Raw genomic sequence first — 13238 nt, 5'->3', positions numbered from 1 at the left:
TTTTGCCCCATTTTACAACCTTCCTTGCTACAGTTGTTAAGTGAATCATTGCAGAAATTACGTTAGTAACAAGATTGTTAAAGAGAATCTGGCTTCCCCATTGACTTTGCTTGTCAGAAGGTCGCAAAAGGTGATCATATGATTCTGGGACACTGCAACTGTCATAAATATGAGTTTGATTATGTGAATGCTGCAATGGTCATAAGTATGAAAAACAGTCGTAAGTTATTTTTTTTCAGTGTATGAACGGTCACTAAATGAACTGTTGTTAAGTTGAGAACTACCTGTACATGTCAAAAGCAGCAGTTGCCACTAGAAGCAATTTTAATGCATTCTCCACTTTTGCAAAAAAACAGTTGAGAGTTTATTAAATCTTTTGCCTTCAGTTTAACATCCAGCATTCATAAGATCAGGCTAATACTGCTGCTCCAAGAAAAATAATAAGCTCTTTTCTTGAATGATGCAGGAAAGCCATAAAAATTGTACTACAAGACCAAAACCATTAGCAGAATGTTTATGTTCAAATTAGCAACATTGGATGAATGGCCAACTTCATTTTAGCAATGAATGTTTGCATTGTCATTTGCTTTTTTATATTAAAAAAAAGAAAAAAATATGCCATTCTATTCTACTGTGTTTCAATGCTGAAAAAACTGTAACAGAGGAAGGAACTGTTCCAGCAGCTAGAAAACCTACAAAATTCTTACCATAACTTTGGCACAGTGCATTTTTTAGCATCACAACAGTCTCTTTATGCTGGAAGATTTGCTTTTTTCTTCATAAATTTACCATCTACTCTACCCCCTTCACTCCAAATGTTAGTTTTATCTTTCTTTATTAAGTTAGAGGATGGGGAGAAGGATCAGTCCTTGCTTAGTAACTGCTATGCTAAATGGACAGGCTAAACCACTGATTGTTATATCTATTTCCACTTCAAAGGGAACATACTTTTTTTAAAAAGTACATCTATTTCTTGGCCTCTGAGAACCACAGTGAAGTGACATAATCAAGAATGGACAAGGGCAAATTTTCAGCCTTCAGAACACTTTGGTGGAAGAATTACTTACATCTTTAAAATGTATGTTAAGCATGCCGGAATGTTAATGCACCAGTTTTGTTTGTTGTTCCCTGCACTGGATTTGTCTGCGTCTACTCTAAGCTTGTGCTGTATTGCCATCCTTGGAATAAAGAAAGAAATCGATGTAAATTTCAATCAGGATGATCGCAAAGCCTTTTTGGCTTATTTATAGCCATTCAAAACATTTAACTAAGTTACAGAAATATGACTGAGGCCACGCTCTAAAATGAAATTCAAGAAGCAAGCCAATCGAAGTGCAAAGCATTATGCACACTGGAAGCAGTAGCATTATTCAGAATGCACATACATATTTTCCGTATCTCTAAAGCAGAGCGTATCAAACAATGTCTTGGGTAAATCCTGGATTCTTCAAAATCTGGAATTTGTCTCTATTACTTTTCTACATGCAACTTAAGATTTGGGAGCAGACCCTGGAATTGGATGTGTCTTCTATACTTGAATACCATGCTTTAAGTCAGAGGTCTTCAAACTTCAAACAAGCAGAGCTGGCTAGAGAATTCTGGGAGTTGAAGTCCACAAGTCTTAAAGTTGCCAAATTGGGGACTCCTGCTCTAAGAACTTCAAATCAAACCCAACTTAAAAAGGCTTCTATTGAAAAATTCATTTCATTCATATGGTCTTCCCCAGGCTTACAGCTCTTGGTAACCTTACAGCTCTGTGTACTCTGTGTTCATGCATAGCACATGAAATGTGGAAGCTTTCTTTAATTACTGGTTTGCAGAACCAGGGACAATTGTCCCTACCGGTTCGGCTGAACCGTGCCGAACCAGGAGAATTTTACCCCTGGGCTGGCCACCTTACACAGCACAGCTCCTGGTGGCTCAAAACCATAAGAGTCTCTCCCCAAAATCAGAATCTGGCATTTCAATCACAGTCGCCAGTATAATCCCCAAGCTCAACCTTACCTTATTCTCAATGCTTAAGGAAAGACCAGCTTTTTACAGTTTTTAGTTATCTAAAGGAGAGAATATATGTAACTTGGGCTTGAATGTGAAGTGCTGGGTACTCTCTGAGCTTGTTGTCTGCTTGCAGACATTTTGTTAACCAATTAAGTAACATCATCAGTGCAAGTGTAGGGCTTTCTGCATTGGTGGAAGTATGGTTTTCTTTTCTCCTTGGTAGTTCCTTGATTAAAGTTTTTTTCTGCTTGATTGTTTTGCAGGTGTATCTACTGTAGGTGTTGGCTGCTGAAGGGGATGTGTTTTGGTCTTTTTTCCAGGAACTCCCTACTGGGTCTGTTAGTTTACTTATACAGTTTTGGAGAGCTTTAATGTGCTAAGGTAATACCATGTGGTAATAGTAATCTGTTGATTGTTTCTGAAATGTTTTTTGATGCATAGTAGTCTGGCACAAAAACCAACTAAAGCCTTCTAAAACATCTTAAGTACACCAAATCACCCAGTAGCCCAAGAAGAAAAAACAAGAGTCATCTTCAACATACAAGGACCATAATAGTCACTATGTAGGACTGACTGGCAGAAAATCAGTAGAACTGATCTATCAGTCTGTTGGTGGCTAATTTGTCTGAATGCAAAGCTTCCAGTAACTCCCCAGTGGGAACAGCAGTCAGAAGACACAATGAAAACACATGGACAGACTTAGTAAGAGTTTCATCTGAGAAACTGTGAGCACCCTAAACCTAGACAACTCCAAAAACACTAGGGAATTTCTGGAAGCTTTGCATTCAGACAAGTTAGCCACCAACAGACTGACACAAATAAAGCATATTACATACCATTCAAAAGAGGCAATAGAAAGCTAAAAAGGAAACAAAAAAGTTTCTCTTTAGGAAACTAAACTCAGACTAGACTAAACCAAACTAAGTCTCTTTTGGTGAAGAAACTACAATTGTCTTCCCCACACCAAATCAACAGATAACTCATACTATCTCACAGACCAATGGAAGAATGGCCGGCCTCTACCACAAGCTTCAGGGGTTCTTTCAGTTATTCCTTTTGTGAGTCAGTGTGGCCACACAATTTAAGATGATTACTCAGTTTATCTGAGCTTCCACTGCATATGCCACAAGCTGAGTAACAGCTGGATTTCCTTGCATCGTTCTCTTATAAACAGCATATAGTAACAATAAAACTGGTTTTCTTAGCCTCCTATAACTACTTTCATATTTTCAAATGCTTTCGGTATTTATTTCTCTATTCAAAAACTTCCCTAATTGTTACAGCCCTCTGCTCTTAACATTTGTGGTAAATCTGCTGTGCAGTGTATTTTGAAGGCCACCTTTAAATACATCTAACCAGGGTGTTTTGCAAGCCGTATGTAAGCAAAACAGTACAACAAATATTAACAGAATACAAAATAAAATTTCAGCTTCCCTCAGTTCTTAGAAAAGAGAACTTTTAAAAAAGTGTCCCGGATGAATGTAATTTTGCCCTGGAATTGCACAATTATGATACGACTTCAAAGAAGGCCTATGTTGGCGTGCTTTAAGCAAAGACAACATATAAAGCAGAAGCACCAGCAAATTTATATGGGAGTAAAAAGTCCTGTAGCCAATAAAGTTAAATCTATGAATGTCAAATAAATTGGGTTAAAAGCCAACTGGTAACCACAGAATTCCCTGCAAATGGTTTTGGTCCATGTATGTGGTCTTTGACAGTCAATACCTTAGAAACAGTCCCTTACGTTACAGTTAACTGGATAAAACAGAAGTGCACATCACCATGGAGAAATCATTCCTGTTCAGAACTGGTAAACTATCCTGAGCTGGAAAAGATTATATCTAGCTTCTGCCAAACCACCCAAAATTCGAAAATGCAGCCTCAGAATTAAGGATATCCAGAAGTTTTCTCAGCCTAGGACATTTAGCCTTTTGCAGTAAACCCATGACAAATGACCTCTATTCCCACCAAAGAACAGAAAAAATACAAAACACACTGAGGTATCTGCACTTTTTAGGGCTGTTATTGTTTTAATAATGTTTTAAGCTGGCCTTTATTTTTCATTTTCAATTTGTTACGCTTTAGTGTAGAAATATATATTTTTTTTAAAAAAGGGGAAAAAAATAAGGCAAAAGTAAATCAGATAATTCAATAGCAATTGCCTCAAGGAGTACCACAAAAACCCAAGAAATAAGAGGGGAGGGTGTTTACACAAAAATGTTTTTAAGATCAAAGTATAAGCTGAAATGCATTGAGCCCCAGTATTAAACTTCATGAGATTTTTTTTGGGGGGGGAGATACATACAAGATACAAAAATGCTTCTTCTCCTACCATGTACCAAACTTCCTCACTTTTAGCAGCCGCAAAACATTGCGCACTTGGCTTTCCTTGTAATACACAGCTTATGCCACGCTTTCATGTCTTGTGTATAAAACACGAGCAGCAGAGGAAGTCAGTTGTAACTGCTGCTGCTATTGCAAGCCCAAGTCACTGCAATAGGAGTCACAAGGCTACTCAAGGTCCATTGAAAACTGAACAGTTCATTCATAAGATCTGCAAACTGTTGGCTTGAGGTCAGATAGATGACTGTTTTTTCCACGAGCAAAACATCTGCTGTCCTGGAAGTAGCACTTCCTTTAAGTGACTGACTCATGGCATTGCCAGGAACTACAAAGACTTGACACAGAGGAAGGAGTCTCATTTCATTTCCCCATTTAGTGCAGGCAAAAGGCATATAGGAGGCCACAGTGGAAACTTCATACACTGCCACACAGAAAGATCTGCAATATATTTAGATGTTCAACCCCTCTACTGCTTCTAGCTTTGTAAAACATTTACATCCCTGCAATGGACATCAGGCAATTGCCAAGCCTAGGCATCATCAGAAGCCTCTAGAATTTAATTAATTTGAATGCCCAAATAAATGGCCATTGGGAGAAAAAGAGAGCCTCTATTTACTTCCTTGATGCAAAACTGCAATACTGAACTTCAAAGGGGGGGGGGGAATCCTATGCAGGAACCCTTGTAAAAAGACAACTTTCTCATTGTTTTAATGAAATCTCTACTTGCTGGGGAACAATCTTCACCACAAAGTTGCAGTAGAAGCATCAGAACCTTTGCTGATGTTTCTAGCGCTCTGATGGAGAACCTATGGCACGGGTGCCAGAGGTGGCACATAGAGCCCTCTCTATGGCACGCACACCATCTCCAGCTACTCTTCTAATTTCCAGTGTGCACATGCACACTGGCCAGCTGCTTTTCTTGGGTGCTGGAGCGCCAGAAAATGCCCCCCAAAACAGCCACATTTCAGGCTGTTTTGGGGCCATTTTTCAGGCTGTTTTCCTAACTCAAACTCTAACCCCCAAAGCAGCCTGAAAACAGTCAAAAAATGGACCGAAAACAGCCCAAAAATTGACCTGAAAATGGGCCAGAACATGGCCAAAAAACAGCCATGCACAAGCCAGCCAGGTAGTCTTCGGGTTTCTGGTGTTCTGGGCCCACGAAGACCAGCTGGCTGGCATGCATGCTGGAAATCTGAAGACCAGCTGGCCGGTGCATGTACACTGGCCAGATGGTCTTCGGGTTTCTGGTGCTTCGGCGTGCGCACATGCACATGTGTTTGGGCACTCAGTGCTGAAAAGGTTTGTCATCACTGTCCTAGCACTTCCTCAAGGTACAGAAAATTATTTTGATTTCCAGATTTCTCTTCCTACTAATATACACAACCTTCATCAAGAACAGGCAATGTGGTATCCTCCAAGCATCTATCAGATTTATATCCTACAAAAGGTACCTTTTGTGGGTAGCTCTCTATTTTCCTTGTCTTCCTAGTCTTTTACCTCTTACACTACACTGCAATTCCCACATGCCTCAGCCACCTCAGCTGGTGGTCGAAGATGGCAATAATTGTGCTTCAAAGCATCCAGAGGCTACCCCATTGCCAACCTTATACATGGCATTGTGCATGTAAGAAGATATTAGAAATACATAAGCATTTTAGAGCTTGAGCTACTTGTAAACTGTCCCTAACTTCCTTTTTTACGACCATCTATTCCCGGGGTGTCAAACTCAAGGCCCGCAAGGTGCTTAAATCTGGCCTGGAAATAGCAAAGGACTGGCCTGTGGTGCCTCTGCTAGTAAAAGTAGGACACAGGGTGGGGATGGGGAGGTCACACGCATACCCCCCCCCCCCCCAAGAACCTGTTTTCGGTCTGGACGACCTCCTGCACCAGTCTACTGGCCAAAACGGGGCACGGGAGTGGCTGGCAGATTGGTGCCTTCTGCTGCACAGAAGACCCCTTCGTTTGATTAATTATGTGCCATGAAATCAGTGTCAATTGTTAACAACTATGCAGATACTTTCTCCAGGAGGATCTGTCGTCAATCCCATTGGCCATGTCTTCCAATGAGGCACCCATTGATGCTGTAACTAAGACCATCCGCCTTGCTGTTAGTTGTCCTCTTGTTCTCTTAAGGTTTAAGGTTTAAGGTTTAAGGTTTATTGGGATTTATATGCCGCCCTTTTCCCTGAGGGGACTCAGGGCGGCTTACAACCACAGGGGAGGGGGGTGCAAGGTCAAAAACAAAACAATATGTGCACAAAGAAAAAAATAATAAAACACAACTTTCATTTAGCAATCAAACACTCGGGCGGGTAATTGGAAGCCTATCCCCAGGCCTGCTGGGAGAGCCAGATCTTGAGGGCTGCGCGGAAGGTCTGGATAGTGGTGAGGGTACGGATCTCCATGGGGAGCTCGTTCCATAGGGTCGGGGCAGCAACAGAAAAGGCTCTCCTCCGTGTAGTCGCCAGTCGACATTGACTGGCAGATGGGATTCGGAGGAGGCCCAGTCTGTGCGATCTGATTGGTCGATTTAGGGAGGTGATCGGCAGAAGGCGGTCTCTCAAGTACCCAGATCCACTACCATGGAGTGCTTTAAAGATGGTCATCAGTATCCTGAAGCGCACCCGGAGACCAACAGGTAGCCAGTGCAGCTCGCGGAGGACAGGTGTAACGTGGGCGAACCGCGGTGCGCCCACTATCACTCGCGCGGCTGCATTTTGGACTAGCTGTAGTCGCCGGATGCACCTCAAGGGCAACCCCATGTAGAGCCCATTGCAGTATTCCAGTCTAGAGATCACAAGGGCTCGAGTGACTGTTGTGAGAGCCCCCCGGTCTAGGTAGGGCCGCAACTGGCGGACCAGGCGAACCTGGGCAAACGCCCCCCTGGTCACAGCTGACAGCTGGTGATCAAAAGTCAGCTGTGGGTCCAGGAGGACTCCTAAGTTGCGGACCCTATCTGAGGGGTATAAAGTTTGACCCCCCAGCCTAAGCGTTGGTGTATTAGCCAAATTATTGGGGGGGAAACACAACAGCCACTCGGTCTTATCCGGGTTGAGTACCAGTTTGTTAGCACTCATCCAGTTCTTAACGGCCTCCAAACCCTGGTTCATCACGTCCACCGCTTCATTGATCTTACCTTCCATTTTGCCCGGTATTACAAAACCTTTTCAGAAAGCTGTATCTTTGAGTAATGTATCTGAAGTATGATAATTTGAGACTGTGTCTGGAATGAGAACTCAGGGTTGATGTTTTCAATGTTCCATTTTTTTTTGTTTTCTCCATTATCTATAATAGTCTCAAGAAACTTCTATAACACAAAAATTCAAAAGTATTAACACTCTTTCACTTCTGCTTCTTCAAAGTCCAACTTTCACTTCCATACAAGTATAATGGGAAATCCTATTTCTTGCACAATTCTAATCTAATTCTATTCTAAACAATAACAATTATTGGTAGTGTATTACTTGATGTTGCTTCCTGTCCCGTTGACATCTGACTATACAAGGCAGAAGCATTCTACCACTTCAAAATCTTCATTGTCAGTTCTAAGAATGGCTGCTGTACCTGTTGTCATTAAGTTGGTTTTCTACATATTTTGGTCTCATTATTTTTCCATTATGTACCTTGACTTCCATTACGTAGGGCTTGCAGATCACTGCATTTCAGCTATCAGTTATTGTTACAAAGTTACTGTTATCAGCATAGCATAGATTGTTTGTTCTTTTAATTTATAAACCAATTTATAAACCATCTTCTTCTAATCCAGTTTCCCATAATATATATTCTGCGTATATGTTGAATAAATAAGCATATACAGCCTTGTCTCCACTCTTTTGCCAACATGGAAATAATGGAAGCAATCTGTTTGTCCTTCTTCTGCTCCTTCTCTGGCTTCCTGACATGTGTATAGGTTTTTCATGAGGGCAATCAGATGGTCTAGGGAGTCCAATTTTATTAAGCATATGGACATAACTGACACAATTTAAGATTGCTCTGTGAAGCAATTGATGATAATGATGATGATGATGATGTTACCCATTCAGTTGTATTCAACCCTCGGTGATTCTATAAGCCAAGTCTCTCTACATCTTCAGATCTTGCATTACTTCTCTGAGTTGTTCTATGCTCTGGCTGGTGTCTTTTAGGTATTATTTGAATTTCTCAGTCCCACATGCATCAGCTTTAATGTCTTATGTTCTTCCTTTTCTTAACCAAGTTCAACATCTGGTTTCTCCCTTTCCATGTAAAGCTCTACTCTGCAATGGATGATCATAAGCATTCATTTACTAGCACGTGAGAAGGTCTCTTATCCTATTGAAATCTGTGAACCACTAAGGCAAACTTAAAATTCAGACATAGCATCCATTCATATGCTAGAAATCACTTGATGTTTTTATGCATCAAAATCAATTCAAGGAAGCATGGGAAATTTACCGCTCCCCCCCCCCCCAAAGTTAGTATATAGGTTTTCATTTCAAGAAATGAAGGAAGAGATCATTTTTAAGAAATCATATATTTTTCTGTAGATTTTCTTTTCGCAAGTTTCTCTTGTTGTAATTATAGCCTGAATATGTTTCACAAGCTCACAGTATCAGACACTGGTTTTGGAAACATCCTGTGGTTAGTTTACTTTAAACCTTTCAAAGTCACTTTTTTTTCCTCTCCATTCTCAGTTTATTTTTAAACTGCCACTATTGTGAACGGAAAGACACTATTAAAAAGACATCCCAAAGTGCAAAACAAAATAAAAACAAAGGGCACAATCCTGATATTGTCACACATGAAATTATGGTAAAAGACAATAATTGTTAAAATCTCCAACACAACAAAGCGGTCAGCAGTCAAGCTGAGAAAAAACAGCAGAGTTTAGTATAGAGAATGCTGGATTAAGACAAGATCTGGGTTTAAATCCCTTCTCAATCCTGAAGATTAACTGATTCTCAGTATGACCTACATAATCTTGTATAAAGATATGCTTTGCAAGTTCTCAAATGTTTTCATTCTCTGTGAAAAAAACCTCTAGCCATTTTCCTCCTTTGTAGGTGTTTAGGAATTGCTTCCAAATATTCCTTGGTAATGTTTTTCAGTTACTTTATTGTCAGAAGTGGCGAAAAGTGCTACTGCTGTTACGTTTTCAGATACATATTTTTTCATCACTGTGAAACATCCAGGGTACTCATTCTTCCTGATCTCAAAAAGGCCATGAGAAGAGTTTTATTGTAATAGCTTTCTCCTAAGGCAGAGGTGTCAAACTGGTGGCTTGCGGACCAGATGCATCACATGCAGAGGCCACACCCACCCCAGCTCCGCGAAGTGGAAACAATTGTGAAACATCACGTGGCGGCAATGTGACGCGTCGAGTTTGACACCCATGCCCTAAGGGTTTAAAGTGAAGCCTTAAAAGCCAGAGCAATCATCTGCTGAAGAGCAGCAGTAGTAGAGCAAGGAAGAACCTGACATGCACACCTGTCCCTTGGCCTCTTTGTCACTAAATAAGTAAGAGCAATTGGGCCTGTATGTAACACTGAGCTTTACAAACAAGATGGGGCAGCTGTTTGTGGACTAGCTGCCCCAATATTTAGCAGCAGCCATCCTTCAGTTCCTGAAGGAATTTATTGCAAGGTTGATGGTGGATCCCTTTGCTTTCAGTTATGATGGATTTCATGTAAACCTTTGCATAAGATAGTTGGAACCAGGTGCCTAATGAACACTTTAGACTGTCAGAGACACTTACTAATTTCATAGGAAATATGCAGGCAGCTTTGGCATTTGCCTTATTGATCTCTGGGTCAGAGAGATTACAGGAAGAGATGAAGCAAGTAAAGGAATGTCTGCAGCAGTGATGAAGAATGAACTCAACGAATCATAGTGTGCCCATGGGATCTTAGCTTATAGTATGACAATAATTCTGACTTCATTGTGTCTGTGTTAACTCTCCTCCGAGCTGCTGTAGCATGTTTGCAATTTTCTCCTCTTTTTTTTTGCAGACAAAAAGCCTTGCATTTGCTTCTCAGATGTTTTCAATGATGACTCTAGCTTGTCTGAAAGTGCCGGGATTTGGAGTTACTGTTTTATAGCACATTTATTGCTTCCTATGCAGAGAGTTTTGGACAGTATAGATGGGGAAAGTGAGGTTATGCCTGTGGAAGCTCCAACTGGATAAGACTTGGTTTTCTATACCAATGATTCTCTCTAAGTGTGGTCTAGGAACAGACCCAGAGCTTGCCAAAGGCTCGTGATCAATCCAGGGGTGACTGAGTTGTACATGACAATGAGAAAAGCCTGCTGGACCAGGAAAGGGTGCAATTGACACACCTGTTATACCTGTGCAAAGCTCCCACCCACTTTCAGCCATAGCTTCTACTTGCGACAGGAGCTGCACAGGAAGACTTCCAAATTCCAAACCAACAGTGTCTGAGATTGCTACCTTGTCAAAGTACCTTTTTATTGATTCTTTTTTTTTGCTTGAAACAAACAAAATGAAATTATAAAACAGATAATAAAATATAAACATTGTAAACCAATATGAAAAAGTAATTTATAACCGCTGTAAAAGAAAATTAATTACTTGTTTTTATTTTCAAAATATCTCTAGAGTACTATGTGCGACCTAGAAGCTCTCTTAGAAATAGAGATTACGTTGAGGGCGAATGTTTTGTTTTACATCATGACAGCTTCCCATTAATGAATCTTTTAAATAGTGATGTTTTGAGGAAGTAGAAGACCTGATTGTACAAAGAAGGACATAGAGAAGTAAGTGCAATATGATCTGGGGTTGGGGGAAGTTAACATCACTTCCTTGCCTCTTGGCTCTAGAATTCTCTGTAGTCAACTCCTACTGTAAAGGGGAAGGGTCTATTTAATCAGCCTATCCCGGATTACTGATGAATCCACCAAGACAAGGATGGGGAACTATGGTCCTTTTATGACCTGTGGACTTTAACACCCAGAATTCCTGAGCCAGCATGGAATCAGGAATTCTGGGTGTTAAAGTCCACAGGTCATAAAAGGGCCATAGTTCCTCACCTCTGCACTAAGGTATCAGAGGGAGTTTGGAATTATTCCTGAGGTGCCTAGTCCAGTTGAGGTCAAGGTTGCAACTTGGAATGAACATGTGACAAGGGACTTGGATAATCCCTATTTGAACTTTCTGTGTTTGTGGATCTCATAGAATGGCCTAGTTTACAGAATTAGCTACAGGAGAAGAGACAGCACGTGTAATGCCTAGAACATTGCTGGAGGAAGACTAGGATCAAAGCCAGTCAAGCACAAGTGAGAACCTTTGTTAGGAGTTATTTTATGGTGAAGAATAGTCTACTTCTCCACTTTTATGGCACCAACCTAGCAGGTGACTAGGTCTCTTCTGGTTAAGTTGATTGCTTGGAAGTATACCCACTTGTTCAAGATGAGAAAGGGAAAAGAAAAATTCTGGGGTGCTGGAGAACCATCTGAAGGGCTAAAGAGATGAGTTATTGCTAAATGGGTTTATTGTGATTAGTCAATTTGCAAAAATGAGCATGTTACTCTCAAAACCTCAAACGCATCCTCTGAATTAAAAGAATCACTGAGCTCTGCTTCAGCAGCCCATAAAATCTAAGCACTCCCTTTTCTACTGTTCGTTTTGTTTTCCAGAAAAAAAAATCTTGCACAAAACAGGAAGCCTCATTCATACATCTGTGGTTGCCAGCTTTAATAGATGTAACCTGTTTATTACAGTAGCGCTACCAACACCCAATTTTCTTGCAACTGTAATAAAAGAAGCAAATATTCCTTTCTCTCCACTTGGCTACCATTCGTTATTTGGGGACACATTTATCTAAACAGCTTCAAGAGTATCCAACTTAGCTTCTAAAAACTAGAATTTTACTATTTTACTGGGACACTGAAGTGTAATAAAGCACTTTTATGCTGGTCTATGACTGTAATAATTTTTTTTAAAAAAAACCACAGCACTGTTGTTTTAGTGACTTTTAATTGAATTTCACTCACTGCTTTTACTCCTACTGTTCCTCCATCACCTGGTGTTTAAGGCAGCTTACAAAATGTGACAAAAAGACAGGTTTAAAGGGACTGAACGTAGCATGGGATCCATAGGGGTGGAAAGGGAAAATCAGGATTGTCACAAGAGCAGCTGTGGCTGCACGATCAAAATCTTGCTCCTTTTTTTTACACGCAAGAAGGGGCAAAGTTTTGATTATGTAGCTGTGACCACCTTCCTGACCTTTTTGGCAATAACTGGTCTTCCCTGAATAAGAATGAAGGGATGGATGCTGAAGATGCTATGTGCAGGTGGGTGAACTGGCTTACCCCTTTTGTGCAGCCATCCCTCCTTCACTATGGCGACTTCATTCATAATGGCGGAATTTCAGCTGTGTTGGTTGGTGAAAGTTCCACCCCTTCGCTGCAGGTAAAAGGATTCAACTCCTCCTCCTCCTCCTCTACTTCTTTTCTTCAGCTACACCTAATGAAAAAGAAAAGAAATAGCACTCTATCAATCTCATGTAAACAAAGACATAGATTAAAAATAGAAATACCACATTTTTCACATTATAAGACGCACCTTAGTTTTTGGGGAGGAAAATAAGGGGGGGGGGAGAATTCTGCCTACCAGGTATTCATCTGGCTAGTCCTTAACCTGGTCAGCTTCAGCACATTAGTTTGCTCGCTGGTTTTGAGGTTGGGGATGGTGTGTGCTGTGCTTCTAAAGCACATCTGATTGTTGGAGAGAGCAGCAATTAGAAAAGCAGGCAAAGCATGGAAGATCTCTTAGCTCATGTTTGGTTTGAAAAATAGCTTCAAAAGCACAGCTGATCCTCAGAGGGAGCTCCAGTATTTAAAGCAGGCAAAGCGGGGAAGGGGTAAGAGAAGCTTACCCCTTCTCTTACCCCTGTTCCAGG

General features: G+C 40.8%; 1 protein-coding gene across 3 annotated transcripts in view; it reads right to left on the bottom strand.

The window, feature by feature from the left end:
• The window catches only part of AKT1 (AKT serine/threonine kinase 1), a 100114-nt gene that overhangs the window by 67027 nt on the left and 19849 nt on the right, over positions 1-13238 (bottom strand). For 2 of the 3 annotated variants that reach the window (XM_087727113.1, XM_087727106.1), the window contains exon 2: positions 12649-12802. In XM_087727113.1, the coding sequence (XP_087583239.1) occupies positions 12649-12694 (46 nt within the window). In that variant the 5' untranslated portion in view covers positions 12695-12802. Of the gene's footprint in view, positions 1-7477; positions 7649-12648; positions 12803-13238 lie in introns of those variants that run through there. The other variant, XM_087727120.1, reaches the window with a different exon arrangement.

Source organism: Thamnophis sirtalis, unplaced genomic scaffold, assembly GCF_051295495.1.
Source record: "Thamnophis sirtalis isolate CommonGarterSnake01/CBP01778 unplaced genomic scaffold, rThaSir2_p1.2 scaffold_1, whole genome shotgun sequence".
NCBI lineage: Eukaryota > Metazoa > Chordata > Lepidosauria > Squamata > Natricidae > Thamnophis > Thamnophis sirtalis.
This window is presented reverse-complemented; position numbering and strand designations above follow the sequence as displayed.